General features: G+C 48.2%; 1 protein-coding gene across 3 annotated transcripts in view; it reads right to left on the bottom strand.

Annotated features, from left to right (window-relative positions):
* Positions 1-15,471, bottom strand: part of MTF1 (metal regulatory transcription factor 1) — a 39,073-nt gene that overhangs the window by 15,297 nt on the left and 8,305 nt on the right. For all 3 annotated transcript variants that reach the window (XM_038758034.1, XM_038758035.1, XM_038758036.1), the window contains exon 3: positions 100-338. In XM_038758034.1, the coding sequence (XP_038613962.1) occupies positions 100-338 (239 nt within the window). The remainder of the gene's footprint in view (positions 1-99; positions 339-15,471) is intronic.

Here is a 15,471-nt window from a genome sequence, read left to right as displayed (position 1 = left end):
CCGAAGACAACCCCCCGCCCCCGGCCCCGATGAGAGGCTGTACGGGGCATCTCGGGGGGCCGGATCCCGGGTCGCGGGGCGGGGAGGGGAGCGGCTGACCTGTACAGGGTGTTGAAGGCCTTCTCGCAGCCCTGCACGTCGCACTCGAACGGCTTCTCCTTCGTGTGCACACGCACGTGGATCTTGAGGCTGTAGGAGGTGAGGAAGGCTTTGCCGCAGCCCTCCTGGTTGCAGACGAAGGTGTACTCGCCGCGGTGCGTCTTCTGGTGGGTGCGCAGGTTGCCCGCGGTGCTGTAGGTGCGGGGGCACCCCTCAAAAGTGCACTGATACCGCTTCACCTACGACACACACCTCGCACCGTCAGCAGCGTCTCGGGCTCCCCCCGAGACTCCCCCACCACAAGGTGAATAATAATAACAATGGTGGCATTTATTAAGCTTGCTTACTCTGTGCAAAGCACTGTTCTAAGCGCTGGGGAGGTTACAAGGTGATCAGGTTGTCCCACGGGGGGCTCACCGTCTTAATCCCCATTTTCCAGAGGAGGGAACTGAGGCACAGAGCGGCTGACTTGCCCAAAGTCACGCAGCGGACAATTGGTGGAGCCGGGATTTGAACCCCTGACCTCTGACTCCAAAGCCCGGGCTCTTTCCACTGAACCAGGCTGCTTCTCTAATAAAGTAAATAAGTTAAATACAAGTGCTGTGGGGACGGGAGGGAGGATGAATGAGGGAGCAAATAAGAGCGGTGCAGAAGGGAGAGGGAGAAGGGAAGGGCTTAGTCGGGGAAGGCTTCTTGGAGGAGATGGGCCTTCAGCAAGGCTTTGAAGTGGGGGAGAGCAATTATCTGTTTCTCTCAATCAATCAATCGTATTTATTGAGCGCTTACTGTGTGCAGAGCACTGGACTAAGCGCTTGGGAAGTACAAGTCGGCAACACATAGAGACAGTCCCTACCCAACAGCGGGCTCACAGTCTAAAAGGGGGAGACAGAGAACAAAACCAAATATACTAACAAAATAAAATAAATAGAATAGATATGTACAAGTAAAATAAATAAATAAAGTAATATAAATAAAGCGGGCTGGGTCCAAATCCCCTGGCAATCGTTTGGGTAAAAACCAAGGCCCATCTCAGCCCCATGGGAGTCGGAATTGGCAATGGGCAGCATCCATCTTTCAAACAGAGCTCCCCTCCTCCAAGAAGCCTTCCTAGACTGAGCCCCCTTTTTCTCTCCTCCTCCCCATCCTCCCCGACCTACCTCCTTCCCCTCCCTGTATATATGTTTGTACAGACTTATTACTCTATTTATTTTACTTGTACATATTTACTATTCTATTTATTTTGTTAATGATGTGCATCTAGCTTTATTTCTATTTATTCTGATGACTTGATCATCATCCTGCATATATGTATATATGTTTGTACAGATTTATTACTCTATTTATTTATTTATTTTACTCGTACATATCTATTCTATTTATTTTATTTTGTTAGTATGTTTGGTTTTGTTCTCTGTCTCCCCCTTCTAGACTGTGAGCCCACTGTTGGGTAGGGACTGTCTCTATATGTTGCCAACTTGTACTTCCCAAGCGCTTAGTACAGTGCTCTGCACATGGTAAGCGCTCAATAAATATGATTGATTGATTGATTGACACCTATCCACATGGTTTGTTGTCTGTCTCCCCCTTCTAGACTGTAAGCCCGTTGTTGGGTAGGGACCGTCTCTAGATGTTGCCGACTTGGACTTCCCAAGCACTTAGTACAGTGCTCTGCACACAGTAAGCGCTCAATAAATACGACTGAATGAATGAACGAATTAAATAACCACGCACGCGCTCTAAGAGCCTGGGGACCGGAGCAGCGTGAGCCAGTGGCTAGAGCTGTGTGATCTTGGGCAAGTCACTTAACTTCTCTGGGCCTCAGTTACCTCATCTGTAAAATGGGGATTAAGACTGTGAGCCCCCCGTGGGACAACCTGATCACCCTGTATCCTCCCCAGCGCTTAGTGCTTTGCACATAGTAAGCGCTTAACAAATGCCAATTATTATTATTATTATTAGAGCCCAAGCCTCGGAGTCCAAAGGACCTGGGTTCTAATCCCGGCTCTGACGCTTGTCTGCCGGGTGACCTCGGGCAAGTCACTTCACTTCTCTGGGCCTCAGTTCCCTCATCTGTAAAATGGGGATTAATGTGAGCCTCATTTGGGCCATGGATTGAGGCCAACCTGATTAGCTTGTATCTACCCCAGTCCTTAATACAGTGCCTGGCACATAGGAAGCGCTTAACAAATACCATTAAAAATAAAACACTCCTCAATCAATGCAGAACCCAGGGCCCAGGCAGCATGAATCCTGCCAGGGACCAAATTCTGAGAGTTAATCAGATGGCTGAATTTTTTTCCTTTTAATGGTATTTCATTCATTCATTCAATCGTATTTACTGAGCGCTTACTGAGCGCAGAGCACTGTACTAAGCGCTTGGGAAGTACAAGTTGGCAGCATATAGAGACGGTCCCTACCCAACAACGGACTCACAGTCTAGAATTTGTTAAATGCTTATGTGTCACACGCTGTAATAATAAGAATAATGATGATGATGATGGCATTTATTAAGCGCTTACTATGTGCAAAGCACTGTTCTAAGCGCTGGGGAGGTTACAAGGTGATCAGGTTGTCCCACGGGGGGCTCACAGTCTTCATCCCCATTTGACAGATGAGGTCACTGAGGCCCAGAGACGTGAAGTGACTTGCCCAAAGTCACATAGCTGACAAGTGGCGGAGCCGGCATTTGAACCCATGACCTCTGACTCCAAAGCCCGGGCTCTTTCCTACTAAGCCATGCTGCTTCTCCACATGTGGACTGTACTAAGCACCGGGGTTGATACAAGCTAACCAGGTTGGACACACTCACTGTCCCACCCGGAGCTCACTGTCTTAATCCCCATTTCACAGATGAGGTAAGTGATGCTCAGAGAAGTGAAGAGACTTGCCCAAGGTCACACAGCAGGCCAGTGGCAGAGCCGGCATTAGAACCCAGGTCCTTCCGACTCCTAGGACTCCTCGCTGCTTTTTCAAACTGCCTCTATTTCCCAGACTGGGTTAAAACAAAAGCAGAAGTAGATTTCTTATCCTGAGTCCAAGAAAAACCTGGACTCTGGGAGTTTCAAACTCAAGTGGTAGTTATAATTGGATTTGTTAAGCGCTTACTGCGTACAGAGCGCTGTACTACGTGCTGGAAAAGAGTATACAAATGGGAATTAATTAGACAGAGCCCTTGTTTCTCAAGGGGCTCACCGACTAACTCTAAAAAAGCAGCATGACTTGCAGGAAAGTGCCTGGGAGTCTGAGGACCTGGTTTAATAATTATGGCATTTGTTAGGCGCTTACTATGTGCAAAGCACTGTTCTAAGCGCTGGATTCTAGTCCCGGCTCTGCCACCTGACTGCCGAGTGATCTGGGGCAAGTCACTTAACTTCTCCGGGCCTCCATTTCTACTGCCAAATGGGGATAGATAACAATGATCAAGATAATAAAATAGTAAGGGTTTAGCAAGCTCCACCACATGCACTGTACTAAGCACTGCTACTGGTACTAAGTACTAAAACTGTGAGCCCCAAGCGGGACAGGGATTGCGCCCGGCCCAATTTACTTGCATGCACCTCAGCGCTTAGTAAAGTGCTTGGCACATCAATCAATCAGTCAATCAATCGTATTTATTGAGCGCTTACTGTGTGCAGAGAGCACTGTACCAAGCGCTTGGCACATAGTACATGTTTAACAAATTCATTCATTCATTCAATCGTATTTATTGAACAAATACCAGTAGTAGTATTATGATTATCACTGGGATTGATGCAAATTTAAACAGATTGGTCACAGCCCCTGGCTCAGACGGGAGGATTGATGTTTTAACCCCATTTTACACGTGGAGTTATTGAGGCACACAGAAGGTAAGTGACTTGCCGCCAGTCACACAGCAGGCAAGTGGCATTGTCAGAATTAGAATCCAGGTCCTCTGACTCCCGAGCCTGGGCCCCGGGCCTTCCCCTCGACTGTGAGCTGAGAGAGGGTCTGCTTATCTTGTATCTGTTTGTTTTTGTTCTCTGTCTCCCCCTTTTAGACTGTGAGCCCACTGTTGGGCAGGGACTGTCTCTATATGTTGCCAATTTGTACTTCCCAAGCGCTTAGTCCAGTGCTCTGCACATAGTAAGCGCTCAGTAAATACGACTGATGATGATGATGATGATTACTTAGCACATAGGATGCGCTGAACAAATACCATGACGACCGTTATCGTCATAATAATAATTATAATAATAACGACGGCATTTATTAAGCACTTACTATGTGCAAAGCACCGGTCATTATTATAACCAAAACTCTGCTACTTGTCCCACTTGCCGGCGCGTATTTTTTAAATCTGGAAGATGAAAAATGAATTTAAGATGAACTCAGAGGCACCGAATTCAGAGGATTAGACCTACTTGAAATGTTTGCTCCTGTTCAAAATTTGAAAGAATTCCCTTTGCCTCCCGCCCACCGCGGGTCAAGACCACGGAAAAGCGCAGGTTGCCCCGGATTTCAAGGAACGGCCACTGTTGGGCAATTCCAGACTGAGCCCCTTCCTTCCTCTCCCCCTCGTCCCCCTCTCCATCCCCCCATCTTACCTCCTTCCCTTCCCCACAGCACCGGTATATATGTATATATGTTTGTACAGATTTATTACTCTATTTATTTTACTTGTACATATCTATCCTATTTATTTTATTCTGTTGGTATGTTTGGTTTTGTTCTCTGTCTCCCCCTTTTAGACTGTGAGCCCACTGTTGGGTAGGGACTGTCTCTATGTGTTGCCAATTTGTACTTCCCAAGCGCTTAGTACAGTGCTCTGCACACAGTAAGCGCTCAATAAATACGATTGATGATGATGATGATGAATTCCAGTAGCCCAAAGGCAAGCAGAACTATGATTTGGAAGCTCCGCGTCTTCCAGTCTCTCGGAGAGAAACCGATGATAGCACACTGCCTAATCGCTTCTGATCATTTTGTGAACAAAACAACAAAGCTGCAGCTTTAACATCGGCAGAAAACAGGCCACATGACGTAGTGGAAAGAGCCCGGGCTTTGGAGTCAGAAGGACCTGGGTTCTAATCCCGGTTTCGCCACTTGTCTAATAATAATAATAATAATGATGGCATTTATTAAGCGCTTACTATGTGCAAAGCACTGTTGTAAGCGCTGGGGAGGTTACAAGGTGATCAGGTTGTTCATTCATTCATTCAATCGTATTTATTGAGCGCTTACTGCGTGCAGAGCACTGTACTGAACGCTTGGGAAGTACAAGTTGCGTAGCTCAGTGGAAAGAGCCCAGGCTTTGGAGTCAGAGGTCATGGGTTCGAATCCCGGCTCCGCCACTTGTCAGCTGGGTGACTTTGGGCAAGTCACTTCACTTCTCTGGGCCTCAGTTCCCTCATCTGTAAAATGGGGATTAAGACTGTGAGCCCCTTGTGGGACAACCTGATTGCCTTGTGACCTCCCCAGCGCTTAGAACGGTGCTTTGCACTTAGTAAGCGCTTAATAAATGCTATCATCATTATTATTATTATATAGAGACGGTCCCCACCCAACAGCGGGCTCACAGTCTAGAAGGGGGAGACAGACAACAAAACAGAACATATTAACAAAATAAAATAAATAGAATATGTACAAATAAAATAAATAAGAGTAATAAATCCATACAAACATATATCCATATATACGTTTGCTGTGGGGAGAGGAAGGAGGGGGCTCAGTGTGGGAAGGCCTCCTGGAGGAGGTGAGCTCTCGGTAGGGCTTTGAAGGGAGGAAGAGAGCTAGCTTGGCGGACGGGCGGAGGGAGGGCATTGCAGGCCAGGTTGCCCCACGGGGGGCTCACAGTCTTAACCCCCATTTCCCAGATGAGGGAACTGAGGCCCAGAGAAGTGAAGTGACTTGCCCAAAGTCACACAGCTGACAACTGGCGGAGCCGGGATTTGAACCGGTGAACTCTGACTCCAAAGCCCGGGCTCTTTCTGCCTCTATAGAGAGGCAGCGTGGCTCAGCGGAAAGAGCCCGGGCTTTGGAGTCAGGGGTCATGGGTTCAAATCCCAGCTCTGCCACTTGTCAGCTGTGTGACTGTGGGCAAGTCACTTCACTTCTCTGGGCCTCAGTTCCTCATCTGTAAAATGGGGATGAAGACTGTGAGCCCCAGGTGGGACAACCTGATCACCTTGTATCCCCCCAGCGCTTAGAACAGTGCTTTGCACATAGTAAGCGCTTAACAAATACCATTATTATTATTATTATTTCCACTGAGCCACGCTGCTTCTCAAGACAAAGGTCCCTTGGTATCCTCGACATCGTCACCCGACTCTCCGTCTGGTGCCCGCACACACACTTCCCTCCCACTCCCGCTCTTCCCTGGGGTCCACAGAAGCCCGTGACCTTGGGCAAGTTCTCTGTGCCTCTGTCTTCTCGTCTGTTAAATGGGGATAGGACTGTGAGCACCATGTGGGACAAGGGACTGCTGTCCAACCTGAAGATCTTGTATCTACCCCAGTGCTTTAGTATGGTGCCTGGAACACACAAAGTGCTTAACAAATACTATTTTTAAAAATACCATTAAATCAATCAATTGCATTTATTGAGCACTTACTGTGTGCAGAGCACTGTACTAAGCGCTTGGGAAGTACAAGTTGAAGATAAAGAGAGTGAGGGAGAGAACAGGCTAAACGAGCTCTCATTTGCTTTTCTCCAGGAATCGCTTTTAGGCCTGCTTCGGGAGAGCTCTTTCCTTTCTCTCTACCGAACCCCATCATCATCATCATCATCCTCAATCGTATTTATTGAGTGCTTACTATGTGCAGAGCACTGTACTAAGCGCTTGGGAAGTACAAACTGGCAACATATAGAGACAGTCCCTACCCGACACTGGGCTCACAGTCTAAAAGGGGGAGACAGAGAACAAAACCAAACATACTAACAAAATAAAATAAATACAATAGATATGTACGAGTAAAATAACCCTAGGGCGGAGGGGCTTGGGGATGGTTAAGCGCTTAGTACAGTGCTCTGCACACAGTAAGCGCTCAATAAATACGATTGATGATGAGCTGGGAGTTCGTTCATTGCGGCATAAAATCTTGGGTTTTCACCAGACGACCGAGAGCTACCGCGGAGCCCAAATCCCGACGGCCTGTGTTCACCCGACGTGACGCGGAAGAGGGGTCGCTACGGTAAAGCTATGGAGTGGCCGCAGTGGATGGATCCAAAAGAAGAAGAAGCAGTGCGGCTCAATGGAAAGAGCCCGGGCTTTGGAGTCAGAGGTCATGGGTTCAAATCCCGGCTCCACCAATTGTCAGCTGGGTGACTCTGGGCAAGTCACTTCACTTCTCTGTGCTTCAGTTACCTCATCTGTAAAATGTGTAGACTGTGAACCCCCCGTGGGACAACCTGATCACCCTGCAACCTCCCCAGCGCTTAGAACAGTGCTTTGCACATAGTAAGCGCTTAATAAATGCCATTATTATTATTATTATCATCCAAACCACCCCAGAAACCCGGCTCCCAGCCCCCGGCAAGGCTGCTCGGCTGTGGGGCAAGAGAGAGCCAGATTGGCCCATTTGGGTGGCAAAGAGGAAGTTGCAGGGGGAGCAGGGGGCTCCCTTCCATTCAGTCGTACTTATTGAGCGCTTACTGTGTGCAGAGCACTGTACTAAGCGCTTGGGAAGTACTAACTGGCAACATCTAGAGACGGCCCCTACCCGACAACGGGCAGGAAATGTCACTGTTTATTGTTGTAGCTTCCCAAGTACTTAGTCCAGTGCTCTGCACACAGTAAGTGCTCGGTAAATACAGTTGAATGAATGAATGAATGAATGTGGGACTGGGGAGTGTATCAGAGTGCTTAAGGGGTGGTAATAATAATAATAATAATGGCATTTTTTAAGTACTTACTATGTGCAAAGCACTGTTTTAAGCGCTGGGGAGGATACAAGGTGATCAGGTTGTTCCATGGGGGGCTCACAGTCTTAATCCCCATTTTACAGATGAGGGAACTGAGACACAGAGAAGTGAAGCGAAGGGGGAGACAGACAACAAAACCAAACATGTGGTCAGGTGTCAAGTCATCGGAATAAAAGTAAAGCTAGATGCACACCGCGGACGTCCTCTAGACTGGGGTCCTGAAGGGTCGGAGAATCCACCGAGAAACACCGCGTTAAGTAGGAAATATTGAACGCCATAAATCCACTCAGTTAAGCCCGCGAGGGAATGCCGACTCCAGCCACCGCGGATAAGAAGGGAGGGGTAGCAGGGAGTCCAGCCTGACCCACAAAAACCATCCGACCCGGTGAGTGGGATCAGGAAAACAGCACATAACGGAAGACAATTGGAGAAGCAGCGTGGCTCAGTGGAGAGAGCCCGGGCTTTGGAGTCCGAGGGCGTGGGTTCAAATCCCGGCTCTGCCAGTTGTCAGCCGCGTGACTTTGGGCAAGCCACTTAATTTCTCTGGGCCTCAGTTACCTCATCTGTAAAATGGGGATTAAGACCGTGAGCCCCACGAGGGACAACCTGATCACCCTGTAACCTCCCCAGCGCTCAGAACAGTGCTTTGCACACAGTAAGCGCTTTTAGAGAAGCAGCGTGGCTCAGTGGGAAAGAGCTCGGGCTTTGGAGTCAGAGGTCATGGGTTCAAATCCCGGCTCCGCCAACTAGCTGTGTGACTTTGGGCAAGCCACTTAATTTCTCTGGGCATCAGTTACCTCATCTGTCAAATGGGGATGAAGGCTGTGAGCCCCCCCCCATGGGACAACCTGATCACCCTGTAACCTCCCCAGCGCTTAGAACAGTGCTTTGCACATAGTAAGCACTTCTAGAGAAGCAGCGTGGCTCAGGGGGAAAGAGCCCGGGCTTTGGAGTCTGAGGTCATGGGTTCAAATCCCGGCTCCGCCAACTAGCTGTGTGACTTTGGGCAAGCCACTTAACTTCTCTGGGCCTCAGTTCCCTCATCTGTAAAATGGGGATGAAGACTGTGAGCCCCCCCATGGGACAACCTGATCATCTTGTAACCTCTAAAGCGCTTAGAACAGTGCTTTGCACATAGTAAGCGCTTAATAAATGCCATCATTTTATAAGACAATTAAAAAGACAATTAAGCACTTAACAGACATCGGACCAAACTCCCTTCCTCCCAAGGATGGGAAAATGCAAACGGCGGCGGATCACAGAATCAGAAATTTCCAACCCACGCCGGTCATGTCCCACCCAATATTGGGTAGGGACCGTCTCTATATGTCACCAACTTGTACTTCCCAAGCGCTTAGTACAATGCTCTGCACACAGTAAGCACTCAATAAATACGATTGATTGATTGATTTCTCTCCATATTCCGCCCGTAAAACAGACACTATTCAGAGCAACTTTTCCAAACACTCCTTGAGTTTGCTCACCCAGCTTCCAAACCCTCCTCCAAGAGTACCATCCTGGAAGCCTGGTAGAAACAGCACGCGCCTGAGAGTCAGAGGACCTGAGTTCTAATTCCGGCGCCACCACTCGTCTACTGTGACACTTCTCTGTGCCTCAGTTCCCTCATCTGCAAAATGGGGATTCAATACCTGTTCTCTCTCCTCCTTAAGACTGTGAGCCCTAAGTGGGACCTGATGATCGTGTATCTACCCCAGAGCTTAGTACAGCGCTTGGCACGTAGTAAGCACTTAATTATTATTGTTTAACAGTTTTACAGTCCTCTGCACCGTAAGCTCAGTGGGGGCACGGAACATGTCTACAAACTCTCACACTGTACTCTCCCAAGCGTACAATATGCTCGGCACACAGTAAGCGCTTAATGAATACCATTGATTGAGAACACGATGAAAACTCCATTCTCAAAAGCTGTCCTCCCTCTGGAAAACCTTCCGCTTTTCCAAACAGAAAAAAAAAACCACACACACACACACAGAGAGGAAAAAAAAAGAAGAGTAGATGGGTACTGTGGTTTATTCTGGCTCTGTGACCTCTCACTAGGCTTCTAAATTCCAACAGCACATCACTGCCCCTTATGAAGCAGTGCGGCCTAGTGACTACCATCCGGGCCTGGGAATCAGAAGGACCTGGGTTCTAATCCCGACCCCGCCACGTGTCTGCTGTGTGACCTTGGACAGGTCACTTCACTTCTCTGTGCTTCAGTTACCGTATCTGTAAACTGGGGATTAAGACTATGAGCCCCATGCGGGACAGGGATTGTGTCCGACCTGATCAACTTGCATCTAGTGCTTAGAACAACTCTTGGCACAAAGTAAGTGCTTAACAAGTACCATAATTATTATTCTTAATAATAAAAATGAATAATTAATCAATCAATTGTATTTATTGAGCGCTTACTGTGTGCAGAGCACTGTACTTGGGAAGTCCAAGTTGGCAACATATAGAGACAGTCCCTACCCAACAGTGGGCTCACAGTCTAAAAGGGGGAGACAGAGAACAAAACCAAACATACTAACAAAATTAAATAAATAGAATAGATATGTACAAGTAAAATAGAGTAATAAATATGTACAAACATATATATATGTGCTGTGGGGAAGGGAAGGAGGTAAGATGGGGGGATGGAGAGGGGGACGAGGGGGAGAGGAAGGAAGGGGGTCAGTCTGGTTCCCGGGTGACTAACACCAAGAGGGCAAAGCATTGGGAGAATAGCTTATTAAGCCCCCCAACTAATAATAATAATAATGATGGTGTTTGCTAAGCGCTTACTATGTGCAAAGCACTGTTCTAAGCGCGTGGGAGATACAAGGTTACTCAGGCTGTCCCACTTGGGGCTCACAGTCTTAATCCCCATTTTACAGATGTGGGGAAAGAGCGTGGCTCAGTGAAAAGAGCCTGGGCTTTGGAGTCAGAGGTCATGGGTTCAAATCCCAGCTCCACCAATTGTCAGCTGTGTGACTTTGGGCGAGTCACTTCACTTCTCTGGGACTCAGTTCCCTCATCTGTAAAATGGGGATTAAGACTGTGAGGCCCCTGTGGGACCACTTGATCACCTTGTAACCTCCCCAGCGGTTAGAACAGTGCTTTGCACATAGTAAGCGCTTAATAAATGCCATTATTATTAGGGGAAGCAGCGTGGCTCAGTGGAAAGAGCCCGGGCTTTGGAGTCAGACGTCATCGGTTCAAATCCCGGCTCCGCCACTTGTCAGCTGTGTGACTATGGGCAAGTCACTTCACTTCTCTGGGCCTCAGTTCCCTCATCTGTAAAATGGGGATTAAGACTGTGAACCCCCCCCCCCCCCCGTGGGACAACCTGATCACCTTGTAAACTCCCCAGTGCTTAGAACAGTGATTCACACATAGTAAGCGCTTAATAAATGCCGTCGTTATTATTATTATTAGATGAGGGAACTGAGGCCCAGAGGAGTTAAGTGGCTGGCCCAAGGTCACCCAGCTGACAAGTGGTGGAGCGGGGAGGGGGTCCGCAAATGACGGGAGCCCCCTTGTCTGCTCTCGCTGGGAACAGAGAATCTGGTCTCATTTTTCTGCCGGGTTGAATGTTTAAAAATGAATTATAGCTCTTCAGGTTTATATGTAGATTTACCCAGCTGGGGAGATGCGTGAATGAAGTCAATGGGAGTTCAGAACAGAACCCGTGAGGAGAAATTTAAAGACAGCCCCCCTCCACTGCCCAGAGAGAAGGGACGGTCAACCCACTGAGGGGAAAGGTGGGGTTTGAATCTGCCCCAGAGGTTAGGCTCCCTGCCTAAGGCTCAGTGGGAGAACCGGGTCTCTCGGCAGGCACTGAAACAGCCTGTTGCTATTGAACAGCGAGCTGTTTCCACAGGAGGGGATGGGGAGGATGCTCCTCTCCGGCCTGCCATCCGTCCTAAAAAAACCCCCGTGACATCCCCAGGGTGCCCCTGAGTTATCCTAAACTCAACTGCGGCCATCCCGCCAACGTCTAGGCCCTGACGGGCCCGAGATTTTTTTTTTTTTAATTGTATTTTTTTTTAAGCGCTTACTATGTGCCAAGGACCGTACTAAGCGCTGGGGTAGATACAAGCTAAACAGATCGGACACAGTCCCTGCCCCACCGTAGAGCTCACCATCTTAATCCCCGTTTGACAGAAGAGGCAACTGAGGCCCAGAGTTGTGAAGTGACTCGTCCAAAGTCATCCAGCGAACATGTGGCGGGGCTGGGATTAGAACCCAGGTCTCTGACTCCCGGGCTCATGGTCCATCCACTAAGTCACAACACTTATGTACGTAGCCCTCCCCTTTTCCCCGGCCAGAATCCATGTTCTTCTAGACTGTGAGCCCGCTGTTGGGTAGGGACCGTCTCTATATGTTGCCAACTTGTACTTCCCAAGCGCTAAGCACAGTGCTCTGCACACAGTAAGCGCTCAATAAATACGACTGAATGAATGAATGTTTCCGTCTGGCTCCTCTCTAGAAGGTAAGCTCCTTGTGGGCAGGGGAAGCGTCTATCAACTCTACCGTATTGTTCTCTCCCAGGTGCCAGGACCAGGGCCTGGTCCACAAAAAGCACTCAACCAAACCGACCAGCTGACTGGTTGGCGGCCCAGACGCGCCAGCCGGATTTGGTTCCCGGTGACGACGGCCCCTCCTTCCTGGAAGCCAGCTTCAAGTAGACTGGCCATTGTCCGTATCTATTCTATTTATTTTATTGTGTTAGTATGTTTGGTTTTGTTCTCCGTCTCCCCCTTTTAGACTGTGAGCCCACTGTTGGGTAGGGACTGTCTCTATAAGTTGCCAACTTGTACTTCCCAAGCGCTTAGTACAGTGCTCTGCACACAGTAAGCGCTCAATAAGTATGATTGAATGAAAGGGAGCCCCCTGCTCTCTCTGCTACCGAGAGCTCACCTCCTCCAGGAGGCCTTCCCAGGCTGAGCCCCTTCCTTCCTCTCCCCCTCGTCCCCCTCTCCATCCCCCCATCTTACCTCCTTCCCTTCCCCACAGCACCTGTATATATGTATATATGTTTGTACATATTTATTACTCTATTTATTTCACTTGTACATATCTATTCTATTTATTTTATTGTGTTAGTATGTTTGGTTTTGTTCTCTGTCTCCCCCTTTTAGACTGTGAGCCCACCGTTGGGTAGGGACTGTCTCTATATGTTGCCAACTTGTACTTCCCAAGTGCTTAGTACACTGCTCTGCACACAGTAAGCGCTCAATAAATACGATTGATTGACTGATTGATTTCCAGGGTGGAACATCATGGCAGGCAATTCCTGAAGCCTCCAGAAGCCTTCATTCATTCAATCGTATTTATTGAGCGCTTACTGTGTGCAGAGCACCGGACTAAGCGCTTGGGAAGTATAAACTGGCAACATATAGAGACAGTCCCTACCCAGCAGTGGCCTCACAGTCTAGACTTCCCGAGAGGGAGTCAGTCAATCGTATCTACCAAAGGCCTACCGTGTGCAAAGCACTGTACTAAGCACTTGGAAGATTACGATACGACAGTACAACTGTAAGCCCACACTGAGCTTACAGTCGGGGGGGCTGGGGGGGGGGACAGACATTAATATAAATCTGGAAAAGGCCTCAGGACAATTCGCAGATGCACTGCAAGGAGACAAGGACTCCCGGGGTAGAATCTTTTCATCTCTCCCTCATTTCAAAGAAGCAGCGTGGCTGGGTGGAAAAAGCCCGGGCTTTGGAGTCAGAGGTCGTGGGTTCAAACCCCGGCTCCGCCAATTGTCAGCTGGGTGACTTTGGGCAAGTCACTTAACTTTTCTGTGCCTCAGCTGCCTCATCTGTAAAATGGGGATTCATTCATTCATTCAATCCTATTTATGGAGCGCTTACTGTGTGCAGAGCACTGTACTAAGCGCTTGGGAAGTACAATTTGGCAACGTATAGAGACGGTCCCTACCCAACAGTGGGCTCACAGTCTAGGAGGGGGAGACAGACAACAATTTTGATTAAGACTGTGAGCCCCACATGGGACAACCTCATCACCTTGTAACCTCCCCAGCACTTAGAACAGTGCTTTGCACATAGTAAGCGCTTAATAAATGCCATTATTATTATTATTACTATTACTATTCAAAGCCTTATTGAAGGCCCATCTCCTCCAAGAGGTCTTCCCTGACTAAACCCTCCTTTCCTCTTCTCCCACTCCCTTCTGCGTCATCCTGACTCACTCCCTTTATTCATTCCCCCCTCCCAGCCCCACAGCACTTTTGTACATTATGTTGCCAAATTGTACTTTCCAAGCGCTTAGTACAGTGCTCTGCACACAGAAAGCGCTCAATAAATATGACAATGAATATATGAATGAATATCTGTAATTTATTTCTTTATTCTTTCATTCCATCGTATTTATTGAGCGCTTACTGTGTGCAGAGCACTGTACTAAGCGCTTGGGAAGTACAAGTTGCGCTTGGGAAGTACAAGTTCTTTACATTAATGTCTGTCTCCCCCTCTGGACCGTAAACTCGTTGTGGGCAGGGTATCTTTGAATTTATTGTTTCATTGCACTCTCCCAAGTGCTAAGCACAGTAAGTGCTCAATATATACGATTGACTGACTGACCCCAAGAAAGTGCCCAGCCTCGGTGGTAATCACTCCATCAGTCAATCGTATTTATTGAATGCTTACTCTGTGCAGAGCACGCTTGGGAGAGACCAATGTAACAGAGTGATAGACATATTCCCTGCCCGCAGCAGACTTAGTCTAGAAGAGCAGGGGGACAGGCATTAAGATACATAAATTAATTACTGATCTGGACATGGATGCTGTGGGCCTGAGGGGAGCGATGACAAAAGAGTAAATCCAAATTCAAGGGCGATGCGGAAGAGAGTGGGAGAAGAGGAAATGAGGGTTTAGTCAGGGAAGGCCCCGTAGAGGAGACGTGCCTTCAGTATGGCTCTGAGGGTGGGGAGAGTAAGTCTTTGAAGTTGAGAAGGTGGGGAGAGTAATTGTCTGTCAGATATGACACCGGGGTGACTTTAAGAACATGAGAAGCAGTGTGGCCTCCTGGAAAGTGCACAGGCCTGGAATGGGAGGACCTCGGTTCTAACCCCAGCTCCGCCACTCATCTGCTGTGTGACCTTGGGCAACTCACTTAATTAATTAATTCATTCATTCAATCGTATTTATTGAGCGCTTATCATGTGCAGAGCACTGGGAAGTCCAAGTTGGCAACATCTAGAGACGGTCCCTACCCAACAACGGGCTCACAGTCTAGAAGGGGGAGGCAGACAACAAAACATGTGGAGAGGTGTCGTCAGAATAAATAGAAATCACGCTAGATGCACATCATTAACAAAATAAATAGAATAGTAAGTATGTACAAGTAAAATAGTGTAATAAATCTGTACAAACATATATATACAGGTGCTGTGGGGAGGGGAAGGAGGTAGGGCGGGGGGATGGGGAGGAGGAGAGGAAAAAGGGGGCTCAGTGTGGGAAGGCCTCTTGGAGGAGGTGAGCT

This window comes from Tachyglossus aculeatus, chromosome 16 (genome assembly GCF_015852505.1).
Source record: "Tachyglossus aculeatus isolate mTacAcu1 chromosome 16, mTacAcu1.pri, whole genome shotgun sequence".
Taxonomy (NCBI): domain Eukaryota; kingdom Metazoa; phylum Chordata; class Mammalia; order Monotremata; family Tachyglossidae; genus Tachyglossus; species Tachyglossus aculeatus.
Note: the sequence above shows the minus strand (reverse complement) of the source record. Positions and strands in the feature narration are given on the sequence as shown.